General features: G+C 43.3%; 1 protein-coding gene across 3 annotated transcripts in view; it reads left to right on the top strand.

Moving 5' to 3' along the window:
* The window catches only part of TSPAN1 (tetraspanin 1), a 103413-nt gene that overhangs the window by 79336 nt on the left and 1052 nt on the right, over positions 1–23025 (top strand). For all 3 annotated transcript variants that reach the window (XM_048497740.1, XM_048497739.1, XM_048497741.1), the window contains 5 exons: positions 8432–8638; positions 11931–12005; positions 16398–16496; positions 17391–17531; positions 20781–20864. In XM_048497740.1, the coding sequence (XP_048353697.1) occupies positions 8432–8638; positions 11931–12005; positions 16398–16496; positions 17391–17531; positions 20781–20864 (606 nt within the window). The remainder of the gene's footprint in view (positions 1–8431; positions 8639–11930; positions 12006–16397; positions 16497–17390; positions 17532–20780; positions 20865–23025) is intronic.

Below are 23025 nucleotides of genomic sequence, written 5' to 3'. Positions count from 1 at the left end.
ATATTTCCTGTAGGCCAGGGTCCCCAATTTTTGTGAGCCCATAAGCACCTTTGGAATTTTGACAGAGTTGAGTGCTACCCTGTAATGGCTGCTGTATGAGTGGAACCAAACCCATAATGGCTGCCTCAAGAAGTGGAGCCACATGGAATAACTCTTCATACCTCTTGGGAAGAAGGAAATAGTGAAGGGGGAGTGGGACCACACGCTAAGAAAATCCAGGGGCTTACCACTCCTCAAGATTCTCCAGTGGAAAATCTTTTGTTTGATAACAAAGCCTGCCTTTAGGGTTCCAGGCACTCTAGGAATTACTAGAAACTCTATGATAAAACTGTAGAGTTCATCATGCAATTTCTGGTGATTCCTGGAGCTATCTTGTTCCACTTCTAGTTTTTTACTGGAAGTGATGTGATGTTGCATTTGGCATCATGTGGGGCAGGGCTTGCCCATGCAAACCAGACTTGGCAGCCATACCTGTCTTACAGTGCCCCATCCACTTTCTGTAAAGCTTGGTGGGTGCCCAAGGAAGTACTGGCACTACATTAAGGAATCCTGCTGTAGCCTTTCCATTTATACCTCTTGGCAGATAAGTTGGCCATCCTCCAGGTAGGGCTTGGAGATCTTCCAGAATCACAAGTGATTTCTAGATGAAAAAGATAAGTTCCCTTGGAGAAAATGGCTGCTTTGGAGGGTGGCATCACTGCTGAGGTCCCCCCCTCCCCAACTGCCCCCCTTCCCATGTTCTAACACCAGCTCTACAGGTATTTCCAAATCCATATCTGGCAATCCTGTATGGCAGAATATTGCTTTGGAAAGACTGGTTCAGATTTCTGGTCAAATCATGGTTTACTTGTTGGGGACTGTTCTCAGACTCATGCTTTAATTCTCCTCACTTTCTGATTTGACAATAAAAATTAGTTTTTCATTAACAGTTTTACTGTTTTGGGGATGTGCATGCATTGTGGAACTGTTAAATCAATAGTTTGATGTGTGGGCTAAACTAGCCAAACTATGGCCCTCTCTACACAGCACAAATAACTCAAAATATGTGCATATTTCACATTCTTATATCATATGGTCATAGCTACAAAGACACCTCCCTCAAAACAAGCAAACAAAGAAAATAAAGAAAAAATGACACGTGCACAGGATTGTCAGTTCAAACTAACTTTATTTGTGTACTTTATACAGTGAAATCAAACCTCCGTGGGAAATCTTCAGCAAATGGTGGGCTGGATAGAGAATCACAAGTAGGAGAAAATGGCAGGCATGAGTGAGAGCTAGTGTGTTTGTGGAGGGGGGGGGGCAGGAAAAAGAACCACTTTCCCTGGCAACACTTTTTTTGTCCACACTATGTGGACAAAAAAGCCAAAACAGTTCTTTTTAAAAATGTCTGCAAGACACTTCATTGATGGGAATCGACCAAAGACTATTTCTCCTAGTCTGTCAATTCTATTCTGCTACTACCTGCCAGGTATGGGGGCTTGGTAGAGATTGAACAGGGAAGGAGCGAAGATGCATCCCTGTTTGACTCCTTTGTTGGAAATTATCAGAGGTATTAGATGACTGTCTCGACGGTATCATACCTGGCAGGTAGTAGCAGAATAGAGTTGACAGACTAGGAACAATGGTCTTTGGTTGATTCCCATAAATGACAGTTTGTCCCAAAGATGTTCTCTGGGGACAGAGTCGAAAGTGCATTTGAGGTCTAAAAAGGCTGTGAAGAGTTTCCCTCCTTTGTGGCTACTATATTTCTCTGCCAGGTAGTGTAGGATCAGGCAATGATCAAGAGTTGATTTGCCGGGGGAAAAACCAATCTGTGCCGTACCCAAAACTGATGAGGACCAAGCTGTTAGCTGTGTCATTAAGGTCTTTGCATAAATCTTGCTAGCCACGGAGAGTAGGCTGATGGGCTGGTAGTTTGATGGATTGGATGGGTCACCCTTCTTGAATAGGGGACTGTAATGGCCCTAGTCCAAGTCTCTGGCATTTTATGAGAGTAAATAATAACTGTTATTTATGAGAGTAAATAATTTGGCTAAGATGGGAGCCCTGAAGTCAGAGTGTTTCTTGAAAAATTCTGGTGGCAGCCCATTGGGCCCTGCTGCTTTCCTTAGTTTTAATTTAGATATGAGGGTGGCCACTTTGTTGCTACTAACTGGGGACCAAACAGGCAAATCTTTCACTGCTGGATTTGACTTGGAGGGTTCCGTGAGCTTTGGATTGCAAAACATAGTTTTATAGTGGGCCTTCCAGGTTTCTGCTGAGATCTGAGGACCAAGGATTGTGTGAGGTTTAAATGATATGCCAGAAGCTTCTACTGTCCCTTGTGTTAAAAGCATGATAGAGGGATTCCCAGGTTTTCGTTAGGTGGACTTTCCTTTTGGCCTCAAGAAGGTCTTGGTATGTTTTCCTAACTGTTAAGCACTCTTTGGATAAGACCCTATTTCTCCTAGATTATTGATGATGGAACAACATTCTTAACTGTTGCTTCTTTAGGCCCTAGCATGTCTATTTTAGGGTTGCCAGCTTTGGGAGGGACCTTAGCATGGTATAATGCTTTAGCGTCCATTCTTCAAAGCAACCATTTTTTCTAAGGGAACTAATTACTGTAGTCTGTTGTCTGCCTCAGTGTGTATGTGTGTGTTTGGTAAAAATTGAAGCTATTTAGGTTATATTCTTAACATAAGATAAAGAGAACATCCTGTGTGGGCTATGCCCTTTAGGTACCAGAAAGTTATCTGTCTTTTAAGGGTTGGTGACAGATGTGTTAGGGTTGCCCAAACTATGAGGGGGCAGGGGTGGGGTAGCAATAGTGCAGGCAGTGTGATGTCACTTGGGGAGGAAGCCCAGAAGTGACGTCATGCCTCTCCATGAATCACTGCAAAATCTGTGGTAAAAGGATTTCCACCCATTTCTAGAGGGGCATGGCATCACTTCCAGGTTTTCCTCAGAAGTCATGTCAAATCACTGGTCTGATTGCATTTTTAAAAGCATTTTTTTAAATAGAGGTACCTCTGTTTCCTCTTTCTATGACGTAGTAAATGTCTTGGCTGTATTTGTTTTGAAAGGAAACTCTTGACCTTTGGAGTCCTACAAGTTTTGTTTCCTGGTTAATGGGTTAGCATGTTTCTTTCGTATGTTACCGAATCAAGAGAGGAGTGTTAGTTTGTACCCTTGCTTCTGAAATCCACAATGGTTGATGATGCCCTTGCCTTCGAATTTGTCTTTGTTATTTCAAGCTGTTTTATTTGTATAGCTTGATAGATGCTAGTAACTGATAAGCTTGTTGTTCCCACTTAGATTATAAGGAAATGGTGGCTCTGAAATTGGCTTTATTTCTCCTCTGCCCCACCCCAAGAACATTTCCCAGCCTTGTGCTTGTGTGTAAATGTCTTCTGGAGCAGTGCCTGCCTTAACCTTTTGTTTGAAAACCCGCTCCTTTGGTCAAGGACAATGACTTTGAACCTGTTGGGGAGGTTTCTGTACAGTGCCAAGGCACAACTGAGTTTAAATCATAAGGATGAAGGTGTGAATAGCTTCTTTTGAAACCTTCCCTATATAAGAGAATGGGTGAATTTTCAGGGAATTCTCAAAGTGCAACAAATTGAAACGAGATATCTAAGGTTGTCACAAATGTGCCTTGAGTCTGTGTGTTCTCACATGTGTCTTGTATTTGCATGTAAAAGCATGTTCCTTTTCAGTGTCACTAAGATATAGAAACCCAGGCTATCATGTAATTGGTGCCTTGGGAAACCCCAGAGCAAATACAAAGGACACAGCATCCAATTACTTCAGCTTCCCTGATGCATGCATGTCTTTAGCGGGTAAGAGTGGTCTTGAGCATATGAGTAGAATTTGAGTTGTAGTCTACTTTTTTAATATGGGAAGGAAGATTTATTATGAAAGATTAAACTAGAATACATACACGGAAAATAGCTGCCCAGCCTAGCAGATAGAAATCTAAGGAAAGAAAAATGAAAGATAAGTTTCGCTTAGGTGAAACAAACAAACCCACAAATTCCCTATTGCCCCTTTGCAGAGGCATCTAGACCTCAGCATTGATCATAGCATCTGGGCAAAGTATCTGAACAATTAACAAAGGAATCTTCTGCTTGCTTAGGTGAACCCTCCCCCAGTGGTGGGATCCAAAAATTTTAGTAACAGGTTCCCATGGTGGTGGGATTCAAACAGTGGCATAGCGCCAATGGGGCTGGGCGGGGTACGACGGGGGGTGGCCAGGCATTCCGGGGGCAGGGCATTCCTGGGCAGGGCTGTGGCAAGGACGCAGGGCACGCACAGCTCAGGTGCAGTTCGCTTTAAGGAGTCTCCAAACAGCTAACAAATGCCCCCCCCTTTCCTCTCCCCACAACAAACACCTTGTGGGGCAGAGAAAGTGGGGAATCAAACTCAGCTCTCCAGATTACAGCCCAGCCCCACAGCAAAAGTTAAGAAGCCAGGTGCTTCATGTCTGTCCTGCCCCCCCCCCCCCCATCAAGGCCATTCACAACTGCAAACAAGTTTTTAGGGATAGAAGTGCAGTTTGGATTTGCACATTACCTTTAAGGAGTCTCCAAACAGCTAACAACCCCCCCTTTCCTTTCCCCACAACAAACACCTTGCAGGTGGGGCAGAGATTGCCTCCCTAGCTGGCCTATGGACTTCTCCTGTGCTGGCCAGCGCCCGTCTGCTGGGGAGAAGGCTTGAGACTGAGAGCAATGGCAAGGACTTAATGGAGAATAAGGCACTGCACTCTGGGTGAGAGGGAGGGGAGGTGGAGCTCCCCAGTCCTCATCCTGGGAGCACAGTGGTATTTCTCCCCCGCCCTCTGGACACTCAGGGCCACTGTAGAGAGTGGGCGGGGCTACATCAGGCTTCCTTAATTCTTGCAGCAGCCGGTTTCTTCAATGCTGGGCTTTCTGGGGCTTGCAAAATCCGTCTGTGTGGGGGGACATTTTGGCGCCCCCCATGTGACTGCAATGGATGCACCTAGGGACATGGGGTACCCCTTGTCCCTAGGCAAATATGCCACTGCCTCTGAGCAGACCCAATTAGTAACCCCCTCTTGGCACACACAAATAATTAGTAACCCACTCTCGGGAACCTGTGAGAACTGGCTGGATCCCACCTCTGTCCTCCCCCATCCAGAGTTATGAATCCTGCCCCTCATGGAAGATACCCCAAGCTCTCCAAATCAGGTCATTTGGCATGTAGCCCTCGTATCAGGGTTTTTATGACTGTCATCTATATCCTCCATTTGGTATTTAATCCAAATGGACTATCTTCAGTGGAATTCCTATCACTTGACTCTTCCTGGAGCATTTTATTACTCTTCATGTGAAAATAAACAATTGTGATAGCTTCTGGGACCCCTATCATAACAGTGGTCACTACAGACACATGTAGATATGGCAGATAAGGTCTTCACCTTTAATGATAGCATGAAACAGGAAATTTTGCTCAAGTGCTGCTTGCCAGGCAAGAGTGAGAAGCTGCATCTTCTGCATAAAGATGCTTGATCCCTCTTTTGCTATGCATCTTCTCCACCTAAGAGATGGTACCAGAAACCTCCATCATGTGTCTTTATTGGGCAAGTATAACTTTTGACAGGAGCAGAACACTGTCCTTGTACTAGACATTGACAATATCCTAGTGCAGAATGGCCACATTCCTTCCAGTTTTCAATGGATCAATGAACATAAGGATGAGTGTTCAGAGATAATTATTGTGCTGTTTTAAGGTACCTAGTTAGTTTTTCTTGAATTTATTTTTTAGTTCAGACCTACCACCACCTCTGGGTGTTTCCAGCTAAGTTTTTTATTCTGAGTAAGATGCGCTTGAGAAGTGGTTATTTTTTTCCTGCTTTTTGACAGCATCATGGTGTACCACCTGGGGGTTCTTCAGCTTTTCTTTGATCTTCCTGCTTTGCACTGAAGTTTTGGGAAAGACCATGGCAAAGCTAGGATAGGTGATATATGGATGGGAAAGTTTGGATTTTCTGGATTTTGCTAACACAGCCATTTCTCCCACAGCATTTCCTATTCCTGTCATCAGATTTCACTTCAGAAAAAAAGAAAGTCTCCTTCCTCTTTCTTGCAGTGCTATAAAATGAAAACTGGTAATTCAGTGAATCTACATGGAAGCCTTATTGTCACTGCATGTATTTGCATCCACAGCAGCAACGGGGAACTGACTCTATCTTGTCTCTGTGTGGAAACCACTTCTCTCTGTCCCTCCACTGCTCTAAAATACAGCATTTATCTGTAGGATAATTATCTTTATACTCGACCCTGCTCAATATACTGAAATCTAAAATTAATGCTGAGGCAGGTCATACTGGATGCCTGCAACAGTCAAATAGGGAGTGTTCCTTAGTACCAAAGTTAGAGAGGGTGTCTGTTTTCCATGGAAGGGGCTGCAGCTCAGTTGGCAAACCAGTGCTTGGCATGCAGAAGACCCTGGAATTGTAGAAAGATCTTGTCCAGATGTTTGGAGAGGTTTCTATTAGAGATCTACTGTCAGTCAAAGTAGACAGCACAGAATTAGAAAGACCAGTCATCTCGGTTGGTATAGGATTGCTTTGTACATCCATCCCAATATTAAGGGCGAAAGGAAAAAATACAGTCTCTCTACTCCTTGTATGACCAGGGGTGGACCACTTTTTTGGCTTGAGTGTAAAAAAATACAAAATGTTTGTAAAGATGTTGGTGTACTAGCAAGCAGGCAAGCAAAAGTATGTGTGTGGATAAAGGCTGCATTTGACCAGACACAGTTTGCTCCCAGTGGTGCTGGTACCCTCAGACCCACCTGGAGCTTGCACAGATCAATACAGCAATGAGAGGCATCAGCTATGCCATCTCCTTCTCCTACAGCACTTGGGGGGTGGGGCTTGACTTTGTTGTGTGGGCATAGAGCCATCCTGACTTGCTGGGCAAAATGATAAGAACATAAGAACATAAGAACAAGCCAGCTGGATCAGACCAAAGTCCATCTAGTCCAGCTCTCTGCTACTTTGCACAAGTGAAGCCCACCCGGAGATTGCCTTTGGGGAACTCCCACATGTAGGATGTATGAAGCGCATAATGGCCTTCCTGCGTTTTGCTGTTGCTCCCGATCACCTGGTCTGTTAAGGCATTTGCAATCTCAGATCAAGGAGAATCAAGATTGGTAGCCATAAATCGACTTCTCCTCCATAAATCTATCCAAGCCCCTTTTAAAGCTATCCAGGTTAGTGGCCATCACCACCTCCTGTGGCAGCATATTCCAAACACCAATCACACGTTGCGTGAAGAAGTGTTTCCTTTTATTAGTCCTAATTCCTTCCACCAGGCAAGCATTTTCAATGACCATGCCCCTGGTTCTAGTATGTGTGAAAGAGAAAAATTTCTCCTCTGTCAACATGGTTTCTACCCCATGCATAATTTTGCTTGGACTTCCAATCGCCTTATTATCCCCCTCAGCAGCACTCTCTCTCCCAAACTAAAGAGTCCCAAACGCTGCAGCCTCTCCTCATAGGGAAGGTGCTCCAGTCCCTCAATCATCCTTGTTGCCCTTCTCTGCACTTTTTCTATCTCCTCAATATCCTTTTTGAGATGATCCTGTTCAACATGCACCCCAGAGGCTCAGCATATGTTCCTGCTTCTGTGGGGAAGGGGCCTGGTTCCCGGCTCTGTAGTGGGAGACTTCCTGATGATTACCTCTATTCCCTGTCAGTTCTTTGCAGGCCAGCCGGGGAAAATGGGGGTGGGGTGGGGGTGGGGGAGCTGCTGAAGTTGCACAAGTGCATGACCTCTCTTCCTGCAAAAAACTGGACATTATATCATTATATTTGAGAAATGATCCAGGATTTGCTGAAACCTCTATAGCTTAACCCTCAGTTCCTCCTGGCAGATTGTTGGCTGCAGCTGGCAACCCTATATGTGGTTGCCAGCCTCCAGATGGAGCCTGAAGTTCTCTCAGAATTACAGCTGCTCTCCAGATAGGGATGTTGACTGCTGCTGGGGCTCCAGGGTGGATTAGAGGGTGGAGATATCATGTCATCAGGGGTTTTTAGCAAATCCTTGAGTATTGTCCCCAATATTATGATACCACTTCTAGGCATGGGGGCTGACAATCTCCTGGAATTACAACTGGTCTCCAGGCTACATAGATAGCTTATTATTTGTTTATCTATTTTAAACGTTTATTCTATTTCTGGAGAAAATGGCTTGGAAGGTGGATTGCATGGCAGTATACAAAAGTTTTTCCCCTTCCTAAACCCAACTCTTCCAGGCTCTACCCTCAAATTCTCAGGTATTTCCAAAACAGCACTAGGTAGCTCTACTTCTGAGATGTGCTGGAAGTGACATTTGCACCATTGTAATTTGTCAATGTAATTTGTTTTTCTCTCTGCCCCATGCTTATTTTTGGAAATAATGGTCTTTTTCCCCCTTAGCTTGGTGGGGCAGTGCTCCTGGGCATTGGCATCTGGGTCAGCGTTGACAGCAACTCTTTTGTCAATCTGTTTGGTCCACTGTCCTCCAATGTTTTGCAATTTGTGAATGTGGGCTACCTCCTCATCGCCATCGGAGCTGTCCTGTTTGCGCTGGGCTTCTTAGGATGCTGTGGAGCTCAGAGAGAGAGCAAGTGCCTTCTGATCATGGTAAGATGCTAACACCAACAGGTGTCTCTGCTGCATGTCTATCCATGAGGACTTTGAGAACTCATCTATAGGAAAAGAGTTGTTAAGGCATAGTGGGAAGCTGTCCTCTTCGTGAAATGAGACTGTTAAGGCAGAAGGATATCTGGGCCAGGCAGTCAGTTAACCACATGATAGAATTCCTTAAGCAGTGGCATGGTGGTTAAGAGTCAGTGCACTCTAATCTAGAGGGACCAGGTTTGATTCCCTACTCTGCCGCTTCAGGTGTGGAGGCTTATCTGGGGAAATCAGATTAGGCTGTGCACTCCAACACAGGCCAGCTGGGCAATTTTGAGTTAGTCACAGTTCTTCTGAGCTCTCTCAGCCCCACCTACCCCACTGTTTGTTGTGGGGGGTGGGGGGGTGGGGAGGAGATTGTTAGTCCCTTTGAATCTCCTTACAGGAGAGAAAGGGGGATATAAATCCAACTCTTCTTCTTCTTCATCCTGACTCTTATGTACATGGTAGTTTTGTGTGTGTATGCCTGAGCATATGCATGCTTTTCTCTTAGGATGTTCACTGATGGATTTCTGTCCTCCACTCTTCTTTGTAAAAGGATTAACCATTCACATTGAATTCTGTTTAATCCCTGAACTGATATGTCAATAAATTATTTTCCTCACTTGAATTTGGTACAATGAGACAAATGTAAATGATGGTCTTGTGTTTTCAAGCTGAAGATTACTTCTAGTTAAAGATTATGCACTTTTTTTTATACTTCTGTTTTCTTGGTATGTTTACATTGATTCATTTTTCACAACACAAATAAAATGTTTCCTGCAGGAATTCCACACAGCTTTTTCCTCAAAGCATTTGGGAAACATTTTATGTTTCCTCAAGACATTTTATTCCGAAAACACAAACTAGCATTTCTTTTTTCTTAAAATGTTTTCCAACTGTTTCCTGCTTGCTGTGAAGAATGCAGGAAATATTTTATTCTTCCTGCCTGAGTGTATAACTTTCACTTTCTCTGAAATGTGTGCCTGCCATTTTCCACTGCTGCAGAGAGTCTCTGTGCCACCCACCATTTGCTGAAGGTTTCCTTGTCAGTTTCGTTTGTTGTGCCCGCCATTTTGTGCTGTTTGCAATTCTCCTCATCACCCACCATTTGCTGAAGGTTTCTCATGGAGGTTTCCTCGGCTAGCATCATGTCTGGGCGACATTTCACTTATTTAAGTATAGGAATCAATTCAGCATTGCCTGCTGATTTTGGCAATTTGTCACTTTTTTTGGTGTTTTCCGTTAAGCAACTTTGAAGCTATGCCGACTTGATATGTGAATTGGCAATATGCACAAAATTCAAGTCTGCATAGTTTTGAAGCTGTTTTCCTGAAAAAAAGGGGAAAGCAACACATTTCCAAAATAGGCCATGCTGAGTTGATTCCTGTACTTCAATCAATCAAGTGCAGCCCAGATCACGCAGTGCCAGCCGAGAGAAACCTCCCATAGAAACCTTCAACAAATGATGAGTGATACTAACAGCACTGGCCTATAAAAACTGACAAGCTTTGCAGTCAGGCGGCAGGTGGGAAAAAAGACCAATTTTTGCCTGGAATGCTTTATTTTCCTGCGTTGTGTAGGAGAAAATGTTTGGAAGACATTTTAAATGTTCTGTGTGGAATGGACCAGTGTCTTACAGAGCAATCCAGATTCCTGGACTGCACTGCAGCAGTTGGAGGCAGCATTGAAAAGGCAGTGCCAACAGGCTTTCAGAGGCGCGAGGAAGAGGAAAAACCCCAAATCCTCCCTGCCACTGGAGAGCCCTCAGCTGGGGGGTAATGGATTTACATCACTCTAAAGCACAGCATAAGTCTAGGGCCAGGGCTGCAGTGCAACTGGTTGCAAACTCAGGGTGGAAGCTGACTAACATCGACTCCACACCCTGGAATGTCCTGGCCCTCCCCCAATGCTGGTGTTCATTCCAGACACCGGCGCAGCTCCACCAAGGCTGGGTCTTCCAGCTTTTGCCGTAACACAGTTGAACTGGATGCTGGCACCACTGACCCCTCTGTCACTTTGAGTGCCCCTTGCCTGGTGGAGGAAGCTAATGTGTCAGAGTGGCCATCCACCAGCTCCTGTGACTGATTGCCCCTCCTGTGACTGATTGGGCTGCTCATCCATGCTTTCTTACCCTTTTCTTGGAAGGTGTCCTTTCTGCCATTTTTTCCTACTAGTACAGCTGGAGACTTTAAACACTGCCTGAATTCCCAATGAAAATTTAATCTAGATACAACCAAGTTTCAAAAGAATCAGCACCTTTTCATCCAGGTTCCAACATCCTCACTGCAGCATGTTTCTAGTGAAGATGTCTAGGCCTGCCCCTTGCGGGAGGTGCCTGCTGTCAGGGGTGAAATTGTTAAGCTAGCAGCACCAAAATTTCTGAGTATCTTTGGGAGACCCTCCTGATGATGCCACCCAGGTTTGGTGAAGTTTGGTTCATGGGGGCCAAAGTTATGGACCCTCAAATGTGTAGCCCCCATCTCCTATTAGCTCCCATTGGAAACAATGGGGCACCCCCTTTGGAAGTCCATAGCTTTGGACCCCCTGGACCAAACTTCACAAAACCTGGGTGGTATCAGTAGAAGACCCTCATGATAATATTGTCCAGGTTTGGTGAAGTTTGGTTCATGGGGGCCAAAGTTATGGACCATCTCCTATTAGCTCCCATTGGAGTGTGTGTTTTTTTCAAAAAAGGTGCATATACAAGCAGGTCCAGGAAAATCCTGTGATGGGGGTATGTGTGTGTAGAAATGGGACTGATCTGTGTTCTGCAGTTTGGCAGTGGGGAGATCGCAAGGATATTTTGGGTGACTATCCCAGGATTAATCGCCAGTGGGAAATCGCCCATTGGTTGCTTCCTCTTTTTTGTAAGTAGAATGTTCTGCTCAGACTGCCTAAATGTCCAGAGAATGAATGAAGAAGTTACAATAACCTGAAAAAGAACAGAGGAATTTGTAGTGAATGGGATGGAGGTGACCATTTTTTAAAATGATCCAGACAAAGATGGTGCTTTGAATCACCTTCTTCCAAAAAGACCTACCGGTAAGCTAAGTCATCACCATGTAAGAGAGCTCTCCCTACTAGAATATGCTCTTAACACATTCCTCCCCTTTTGTTCAGATTGCAAGCTAATCACAGTTTGGTCTAGTAACCCATTATAGTTTCAAAGAGTTGTAGGGGACATTTGTAGTCACTGTATTGTTTCTGACCACTCCACAGAGAATGATTCCAGTGTGACTCTTTTCTCTCTTCCTAGTTCTTCTCCATTGTCCTGATCATCTTCATAGTTGAAGTTGCTGCTGCAGTGGTGGCTCTGGTCTACACATCTGTTGTAAGTGGAAGGGGTGAATGTGGGGCAAGAAGTCTCAAGCAAGAGGACAGTGACCTACTAGCTTTAGATTTTTTTGGTGGCTGATGAACTTTGATGCCTTGAATAGCTGCTGATAGGTATCAAAAGTATGCCTCAAGCAACCATGGCAATTCTCCTCTTTCAAAGAGCAGACTTCCAATTTGACAATGACTTATCTTCTAATCTTGTAAAATGCCAGGAGGAAGGTTTACATTTGCCTCAGAAAGGCAAATAAAATTCCTGTTATGCAACAACCTTCCCAGGGAGGTAAACCTGAACCCCCCCCCCCTTATTGATCTTCAAGAGGCAGTTGAAGACAGCATTTAATTGATTTTGTTTTTATCAGCAGTTCTAGTTGGACATTTTTAACATGGTTGACTTCTAATGTTTTTAATAATTGTTGTTTTTATTGTGTTTTTAAAATAATATTTTATTTATATTTGTAAGTCACCTTGAGTTCTGCAAGGGAAAAAGGCAGCTAATAAATGTTTTTATTATTATTATTATTTTATTATAATAAATTCATACAGACATACAAATACCCCTTCCCTCATTCCCATACAATACAACATTTACATTACCTAAAACCATCACCCCACCCTCAGTGCTTTTGACTTCCGCTTGGAATCAGTCCATCTTCTAATGTCCTTCATCAATTATATAATTCTACATCAGTCCAGTATTTTCATCAACATTGAAGGCATAACAAAAATAACTTATACTCTTCATTTTTCCTTAAGAAATTAATCAATGGTTCCCAGGTTGATATAAAGTCATCAATTGTACTTGTACTTAGCACATTGGATAATTTGTCATAAGAAGCAAATTCCAAAAGTTGGTTCATCCTAATAAATGTTTTAAAACAATAAAATTAGATCTCTTTACAAGAGCTTTCTTCTTTGACAAGCTGAGAGGGGTTCAAGCATCTATTTGTAACATGGTTGAGGTTTATAGCATGAATGTCTTCTGTTAATATTTGGAATGAAAATATGACAAATGAGCACAATTCCTTTTGTGTACCATACATAGGAACTTGATTTGAATTAATGGAAAATATTTGAGGTAATCCAATGGCTTTATGTGCAATATGAATCTGGAACTTCTCAGAAGAGAGGCTAAAATTACATCTGCAGTTTGTATAGTAAACCTTTTTTGCAAAGTAAGATGTATGACTACTGTTGGACATTAACCTTTAGCATATACAACAGTATTAGTTGCATGTAAAGAAGAAAAGGTAAACAGCTTGCCTAATCTCTAAGAGGAGATATATGAACTTGTTTTATTTTTCTGGAGACTTGAGAAGCCAAACTAGAGTAGGATTGGAGCAACCATGGGGGTTTGATCATGTGTCTATCCTAACAAAAATGAACTTTGCTGTGCCTAATTTTTAACCTCAAAAAGAGGTGTGCAAGAGCAAACTCTCCTGATTTACATAAGGGTAAAGAACTGATACTGCTTTCTAACATTCAGATAAATGAAAGAGTCAATGGCCCAATTTCACTTCTTTTTCAGGCCACATCCCAAATGGTATGTTTCCCAGCAAAGGAAAAATATTGATCCACTAGAAAACATGGTAGCATGAAGCCCTTACTAAAAGAACTAAATTTCATTGTACCTCAATATAAATCCTCCAGCTTTAAGATGAAATCAACCCTGCCCTGTTTGTTAATGGATAACTCTTTTGATGAAGATGCATATGAACCATAAAGTGGCAGCTGCCAGAAAAAGCACACAGAGAAACACAATGTAGCAAGGGAAGGTCAAAAGGAAATGTTTAAATGATAGAGCAAAGTTGTTGTTACTTCAATGTAACAAACCCTTTTCTTATAACAGAGCCAATTTCCACTTCCCACACACCAGATATGGTTAAGAACCCTAAGTAATCACAGTTGCAGATACAATAGATCTCATAAATGTACAGTACAACTTTGTGCAGGTTTTCTCAAAAGTTCCATAGGTTTGAGAGGATCTCAAATAAATAAGGCCAGGACTGCAAACCTCATCAGCCTCTTATGAACTGTTGTGTCCTATGAAGACTGAAAACAAAAGTGGAGTAGGACTGAGTCTTTAGTTGCCACTCCCACAAAATATTACCTACAATAGTCAGGAAGCAAATGTAGGTTGCTACAATCCCTCCAGATATTTGGGAAACTCACTATAAAGCTCTGTACTCAGCTCTAGAACTGGCTGGCCCTGATGGTGTAGAAACAACAACTCTCCTCCCTAACTGTGAGGTCACCACCTGTAAGTCATAGCTAATTGACCACGTTACACTATGGGAAAGCCCTGGTTTTATTGTTCCTCTGACCTGATTAAAGAAACACTGATTGGTGGGTACCAGTCCTGGCAAACTGTTCCACCTCAATGGGTAGATCAGGAAAACCCTAAGGGCTGGGAAATAGCTGTAATTGTCCTATCTATAAAGGGTGATGGGAATACCGGAGAGTTATAGGCCCATCAGCCTACTTGAGTACTATCAGCAAGCTATATGCTAAACATCTATGCTGGAAACTGAGGGCTGGCTGGAACAAAGAGACCATTTGCTTGAAGAACAGGGGGGCTTCAGAGAGGGATGTCAACACAGAATCACTGTGTAATCATGGACCATCTCATAGCTAAATATAAATAAAGCCCCAGACCTCTCTTTATATTGCCTTTGTGGACTTTGTCGCCTTTGATTCTATCTCAAAGAGATTTACTTTGGAACAAATTGCTTAGTACCCGATATAGACTTGGTTACTAATGCTAATCAGGGCACTTATCAGAATACCAGCATTAAGAGTAAAATATAACCCACAAGGCTATCTAACAAATGAAATCCAAAGAAAGTAGCAGAGGGGTCAAGCAGGGTTGTGTTTGGCCCCCTCCTTATTCAATTTTACATCAATGATATTGTAGCCTTATTCAATAGCAGATCTCATCCCCCCAAAATTGCTGACAAAAGTATCTCTTTACTTTTATATCACCGGATGATCAACTCTTATCTCTAGAACCCCCATTGGCCTAAGGAGAGCCCTAGGACCCTTGCTGACTATTCTCAGAAAAACCAGTTAGAAATTAACTATGAAAAAACCAAAGTGATGGTTTAGCTACTAGACCTAAGCATGCATATATGGAAATTAAATGGGAAAAAATTGGAGGCAGGTTCCACTCTACAAATATCTAGGCATTAGTATTTCAGTCATCAGGACTTAGAGCGGCTCTCATATCAAATATGCTGTTGCAAAATGCGTCTAGAAGCTCTGGAGCCTATTAGAAATTGACTGGAACAGAGGTGGGCATCATATTCGAGCTGCCATCATTATTTAGAGCCAAATCATTGGCACAACTATCATATGGTACACCACTCCACCATAACCGGCTCCCTCTGCAATCTTGGCGTCCTCAGTCAAAATTCTTGAGGTCCATCCTACAGCTCCCCAAACAACATTTCGAGCAGCTGCATTGGAAGTATAGAGACTGGCTAATTTCAGGTACAAGCCAAAACTATGGACACTCTCTATAATATATTGGCTCAGGCTGTCACGTTGCCAGAGGGGTCTTGCAAGACTTGTCTTGTCTGACATATTGTTCCCCATTATTAGAGCAGTTTCACGGAAACTATCATATTATGGACTCTCCCAACAACTAATTACCAGCATAAATTATGATAGAGCTAGGGATCTTGTTAAACTTAGAATCATAGATAATGACGCTTGACCTGAATAAGCTCAAACACCCAATCTTCAGCAAAATAATGCTGAATAAACTTCCAATAATGCCTTATCTTGCTTCTTTGTTTAGCGTTAACTATCGAAGAGCCTACAGCCTACTCCGTTACAAGCATACTTCGTCTAATTATACCAAAAGGATTTATAACAAAGTACCAACTGAGGGCAGAATTTGCAGTTGTCAAATAGGAGGTGTTGAAAACTTCGGAACACATATTATTTGAATGCTCATACTATGATGAGATGCGTTGGATGCTTCTGTCCTTTGACCAGACAAGCATTCCTTTGGCTAAGAAAAGAAAAGGATTAAAATATGACTATCAGATACCAATAAAAAAAATCTAACGTGTTCTGTTTACTTAAGTTTGCCTGGATATCCAAGTAAAATCAGGAAGGCCGACAGAGCACTACTGGCTCTGCCAACTAATCCTTATTACTAATTATTATTAGACTGACCTTCCACTCATTATCTTGAGCTGATGTTCTGAGTTCCTGAGGTCTATTATCTGTATTTTGTTAACTGTTTTAATCTGTATATTTGTAATATCTGTAAATTTTATGATTTTAATTCTTTTGGATCTTGCTGGTCAATGACCGTAAATAAATTATGTATGTATGTATTACTACAATGTTTGGGCTTGATTACATCTTTCTTTCCTTGCAGGCAGAGACTATACTGGAAGGGACAGTAACTAAAGTATTGAAAGAAAATTATGAAACAAATGAGGAACTGACAAAGATCTGGAATCACACAATGAGTGAAGTAAGTTGTCCCGCAAAGCAGCTCATAAGCATGAAGAATAATCAACAATATTGACTGCACATAGGCTAGTAGACTTCTGGCTTTTTATAGGAAACCCAAATACTATTTTCAGTTGCTTTTATGGTAGCTGAGGTAACAATGACATTGCTTTGCTTCATCATGGTTTGGGTTTCTACTGTGGTGTGTTACCTGCTTCTAGCTAGCAGATTTTGTCAAGGCCCGTTTTTGCACAGCAGAATTGCACCTGGGTGGACCCGGGATCTCACGTAACGGGTCAATTTTGCCCCAGTCTGTGTTTCTGCTCCACTTTCCTTAAATTGGATGCTCTGAAAATTATTCCTGTCTGCTTTGCATGCTCACCATGCTAAGTGGAAGAAGCAACTTTCTGTTTAGTTTGATCATTGGAGACAAATGTTTCTGGAAAAATGAGATTCATTAACAGATAATACTAGTGTAAACTTTCACCACCACCTTATCATTTCATCCCATCTTTTGTGTCAGATGAGATTGCAAAAACTCAATGGAGGAGTGTGAACAGAATGCAACTGGACTGGACTGAGAAAAAGCAAATTGTCCTTTTTGGGAGGGCCTTTAGTTTCTTACTGGTGTTGTAGTGTGCACGGCAAGATGGACAGGTGTCTTTTCTGCTTGCTGTGATGCAGGAGATGGTGTTAAAAGTGGAGCTGTAGCATCCTGTGCAGTTAGGGTGGCAAAGATTTAATAGTATCCTGAACACCAAGCAGAGATGGTGTTGCTTTTGTTCAGACTGATAAGACCTTATCTCCAATGAGATGGTGATGGTTATCTAAGTTGCAGAGTAATTCTACTGTTACAGAGGAGTTACTTGTGATGAGAAACAGGAATATGCTAATATCACTTTTTTCCCCTCCTCAGTGGAAGTGCTGTGGCTTAATGAACTACAGTGATTTCAATAACTCCGCCTACTGGAACAAATATATGAACTATCCACCATTCTGCTGCTACAACAGCACCATAACCTGCACTCCGGATTTGGCTCAACAGGCCAATATAACAGTAAGAGAACAGATGGCTGTTCCTTATATTGTGTAGTGGAGGAGGGGGCTTGAAATGACTCATATGCCTAGTCTGTGTATTGGTGGTATCTGACCAAGTAAGATAATAGTGCTTCTATTAGGTTAAAAAGTTTTTTTGTTGTTGTTTTTTGCTGGTGGTGATCAAGGTTGGTTTTTTTTGGGAGAAGAAAGCTGGGCACATTTTCTGAGCTAGTTGAATCTCTCAGCTGAGAGGCTATTTTACAGATGGAGGTTAATGACTTTCACTGAGATAATAACTTAGTTGTAAACTTGAGGTTTAACCAGAGTTTCATGGTATGGATGGCTCTGCATACTGACCTATAGAATGACCTTCCACACAGCCTAAATAAGGGCCTTTCCCCACTTACCTTAAGCCCCGCGCTACTTTAGGAGAGTAGCGCAGGGTCCCCCGGCACTCCCCATGAGAGGGGCGGCGACAGTGCAGCCGCCCCGACGCTGCCGCTGTCGCGCCCCCTCAGCATGAGGCATCCCTGGCGCTCTTGCAAAGGGTGCCTTTTGATGACCCCGCGCAGAGCACGGGGTCGTGGGGATGCCTGGGCACGCGCCAGGGATGTCGTGCGCTGGGAATTGCGCGCAGCGACGGCGGCCGAGGAAAAAGTGGGGAAAGACCCTAAGACATCCTGGGAAAGCACTCCACACTGGTTTCTTTCCAGTGGGAGAACTAATTTTTGAAGTCATTATTGTAGCCTGGTTGGTACAAGTTTTCTTCATTTTCACTTATTTTAGCTCAAGGCATCTTTTTTGGAGAATGCTTCAAAGTGCATCCCCCCCCCCCCCCCCCGAGCTGCCTGTACAGTAAGAAAAGAACTGTTGATTCGCGGAGGGCAGGTCAACCCGGTGCTTCTCAATGGGAGTTAGAAGGGTCTTCCAATAGGCTAATATTCTTGAATTTCTGTCTGTGTAGCTATGGAGATAGCCCATTGGGGAAAAAAAGGAAAACTATACATATTGCAGGAATTGGCAGGACCAGCTGAGTATTTTTGGGCTGAAAAGGTGCCCCAGGATTGGAGCCTTCAGAGCAAACATCCTGGGGCAACTTTCCACGAACAAGGCAGCAGGGAGAAGCCTTGTCAGGGGCAAGCTGAGGGTGAAACTGACCAGAGAACAAAATGGTCAGATGAGAAACTGCCTTTTCCCTTATCTGAATCCTTTGCTGTCTGGAAAGCACACCTGAAGCCACCTCTTTTTAAGACATCCCCTGGACATTTTATTTTGGGTGTGTCAAATGAAAAGAGGCAGTCACCTCTTTTTAAGATGTCCCACAGATATCTTTTTTGTGCTGTGAAGAATTGGACCAATGACTATTGTGCTCAGCCCACAATAGTAGCTGAACGTCTTTGCAGAGATTGCAGTATGCACGGTGTAGATCTGACTCTTGCTGCTGAATGAAGGCACAGACCATGCCGTGCAGAGATCTAAAAAGCTTCCAGGCATGCACACTGTTTCCACCCCCACCCCCCACCCCAAGAATCTTTTCTGGATGTTATCATTGGGTAGTATTTGGGATAACTCATTTTGTGCAAGCCATGGACTGCAAAGAAATCTTCTAATGCCACAGTAGGGCTGCCAACCTCCAGGCGGTGATTGGTGATTTCCCACTACAACAATTGATCTCTGGGCATTGACAAAATGGCAGCTTTGTAAGGTGGACTCTATGGCAAAATACTCCACTGAGGTCCCTTCCCTCCCCAACACCACCCTCTTCAGGCTCCCCCCCCCCCGCAAATCTGCAGGTATTTCCCAACCTGACAACTCTAAATGCTCAGGTTAGTTGCCAGCTTGTGGCTACTTGGGTAGTTACTCCTACACAGCAATGGCTGTGACTCAGGCCAACTACTCAAGCAGATACTTAGCTCTGGCCAGCTGCTATCCCTTGCTATCTGTGCTGTCCTTGAGTAGTGACAGCAGTGGTCAGCCCAAAAATAGACTTTTTTGTCACAAAAGCCATCATAGTGGCTTCTGTCTTGAAGTCCCCGCTCCACCATCTGAGGGTGTGGTAGGAAGTGATGGCTGGATGTTCCTCCCAATGCTGCTGTTACTGCAACACAATGCTGGTGCTACTACTACACAACTACACTGCCCAGCCCAGCAAGGGATGAAGGCTTGAGGGTGCTCAACAAAGCCAGCTGTTGGTGGGATTGCCAGTCTCCAAGGAGGACCTGGAGATCTACTGGAATTATTAACCAATCTCCAGATTATGAAGATCAGTTCCCCTAGAGGAAATCGCTGCTTTGGATCATGAACTCAATGGCATTATACCCTGATGAGGTTTCTCCCCTCCTCAAACCTCACTTCCCTTGACTCCACCCCTAAAATATCCAGACATTTTCCAACCTAGAGTCAGCAACCCTAGCCATTGGGTAGGTGGAAGCCCCAACCTGAACTCTCTCCATTCTCTACCTGCACAACCACCTCCCAGCATAGGGCCCTTGGCTAAGGCCACCCTTGGTGCCTAGAACCTTCTGAAGTTGCAGATTGGGACATGTATACTACGATACCACTCAGCTGAATTGAAAGCTTTCATCTAGCTTGTAAAAGAGCCTCTGAAGTATTAGGAAAACTTTAACCTTTGCTCAGTAGAACTGTAAGGCACGCATCATTGCGTTGGATCCAGCACTGCATAAGCAGAAATGCAAAAACAAAACAAAAAAACTTAGTACCATTCTGCTTGTACAGGGGTAGGGAACCTGCGGCTCTCCAGATGTTCAGGAACTACAATTCCCATCAGCCCCTACCAGCATGGCCAATTGGCCATGCTGACAGAGGCTGATGGGAATTGTAGTTCCTGAACATCTGGAGAGCCGCAGGTTCCCTACCCCTGTGCTTGTACAATCACTGGCACTTTCCTCCATGTATTTTATAGCGCCCAGAAATAGTTTGCTCAATATCTTGAGCAAGCAGAAAAGCAGTTTGGGACATAATATGTTTAACATAGTTAAACATGAGGTTTTTTTTCATGCTTCTGCTACTTTGAGGATCATAATGCATGCAGAAATCATCCAGTCGATTCAAGCCATTATTTCCCCTCCTCTCCCCAGCACCAGCCTTGTGCAGGAAGCTCATTAAATAGATATTGTTTGTAGCAATCCAATATTTATGCCAGCTAGGTGACCTCTGAAATCCAAATATTGCCCATTTCAGATCTTGTTTGACTGTGAATTGTACTATAATGGAAATTGCTTTATCTTTCTTAAAAAAAAAATCCTAGGGTTGCTTTCCTCGGTTGTTGTCTGAAATACGTTCGAATGCCGCTGTAGTGGGAGGAGTAGCCGCCGGGATCTGTGCAGTGGAGGTATGTTGACTGGGTCTTGCAATTCCGTTTGACTGCTGGAAGTAAAGAACACAGGATTGGTAAAGAGTGCCTTGGTGTATCAAAGGCTGTTTCTGGTCTGAGCAACTGTAGAATTTGGAAGGAGATGTTGGTTTTTTTCCTTGGGAGACTGAGAGTGTGCTGAACATTCTCTCACCGAAGGGGAAATCCTGCTGCTATTTTTTGCACATAGGAGCACCATTTGGGGTCCTAAGTCATTTGGAAACATCCTCAGATCAAAGAGGATAATTTGTGGAGGCCAATCCATCCCCTGCAACCTCTCAAAAAGTTTCTCTACAAGCATGGAAGCCAAAAGACACTGATAACGGGAGAGTGGAGGAGGCTTTTATTAGCTGGTGATAAGCAGTGAGGTAATTGAGATATGCTTTTTGTCCCTTTTTAAGCTCAACATACCATCCTTCTTCAGTAAGAACTAAAGTAAAAGAAGTCTCTTTTTTAATCAATGTATCTTCAAGATGTCATCTGAGGCTGTTTCCGCACGGCCACGCTGCAGGGGTGCATTGGCATAAATGACGCCAACGCACCCCCCGGGACCGTTTGCACGGTAGGGGTGGGGAAGACGGCACAGCCTGCACAGAGGCTGCATCGTCCCCCGAATGCCTTGCCGTTCCTCCGGCCTTCCGGCGCGTCGCACAGGTCAGGGGACACGCCTCCCTGCCCTGCGCGACAGTTCTGGAGTCGCAGGCAGGGGTGTGTGTCCCCTGGCCTGTGCGACACGCGGGAAAGCCGGAGGGATGGTAAGGCATTCGGGAAGGGGGGGGGGATGGTGCCTTCCAGCCGCTGCCATTCACACAGCAGCAGTTGGAAGCCGCTGTTTCTGAAAAACCTTGCTCAGGGAGCGAGGTTCGGAAACATCAGCTTTGCACCACTTAGGAGTTGCAAGGCTGTGCAAACAGTCTCCCAGGGACACTGTTTTTAGCGTCCCTGGGACACTGTATTTGGCCCGTGTGGGAAGGGCCTGAAACGCTCTTAAACTTAAAATTCGTTTGGAGCTTGCAAACTTAAATGAGACTAGCTGAGTTAAGGATGCCCTCAAACCAGCCATGAGTAAAACAATTAACTCTTCTGTGGGAGAGAAATGCTTGAATGGGATAATGAGAATAAGTTTGGTGCAAAAGAGACATCTATGACAGCTTGATTGTAAAAAGAAAAATAATAAAATTTAATATAAATCCTGAAATTTACTTGTTAGGAATATTTGATGTTGAGGTGTTAAATAAGAATGATACTCTGTTTTCTCATACAATTAGAGCAGCGAGAATGACGGTAGCTGAAAGTTGGAAATTGTTGAAGATTCCAGCTGAGGAGGAGTGGCTGAATAAAATTTGGGAATTTGCAGAATTGGATAAGCTAACTAAATTGTTGAAATCACTAACATTAGAAAATTTTGAGAAAATATGGTCTCCTTGGTCAAAATTTGGCTCAGATTTGTTCTCAGTTGGGTTTAAGTTTTAGAATGAAGAGGAGTGGCTGAATAAAATTTGGGAATTTGCAGAATTGGATAAGCTAACTAAATTGTTGAAATCACTAACATTAGAAAATTTTGAGAAAATATGGTCTCCTTGGTCAAAATTTGGCTCAGATTTGTTCTCAGTTGGGTTTAAGTTTTAGAATGAAGAGGATATTGATTCTTGAGCATATTGTGTCAGTTCAGTTTGCTTTCTTTTTGTAGTTCTGATTCGGTGTAGGGAATAAATTTATTATTGTAATGACATACGTTAGAGACATGGAATATAAGCTACTTATTTCTTGGATGGATATGGAGATGAAGGGTGGAATTGGTCCTGATTCACTATATTTTCCTCTGGCTTTCTTATTGTTATTGTTGTTTTTGTTCACTACTATATGAATTTTTACTGAGAATTAATAAAATTCATTTTTTTAAAAAGATCACAGGACTGGTAAAGAGTGTCTTAGTGTATCAAAGGCTGTTTCTGGTCTGTGAAACTCTTACTTGGGCGAAATGGGTCCCTAAAGTGTGTGTAAGTTACACACTGATTTGTGTTGCAGGCTGAAGGGTGAATAAATGTTTGACTTGACTTGTCACTCCTGAAATCTTTATCCATCCTCTTCCCACTCCAGATACAAGCATTAGTAAGAATGTATGCTCCCTCCCCCGCAG

This window comes from Sphaerodactylus townsendi, linkage group LG05 (assembly GCF_021028975.2).
Source record: "Sphaerodactylus townsendi isolate TG3544 linkage group LG05, MPM_Stown_v2.3, whole genome shotgun sequence".
NCBI lineage: Eukaryota > Metazoa > Chordata > Lepidosauria > Squamata > Sphaerodactylidae > Sphaerodactylus > Sphaerodactylus townsendi.
Note: the sequence above shows the minus strand (reverse complement) of the source record. Positions and strands in the feature narration are given on the sequence as shown.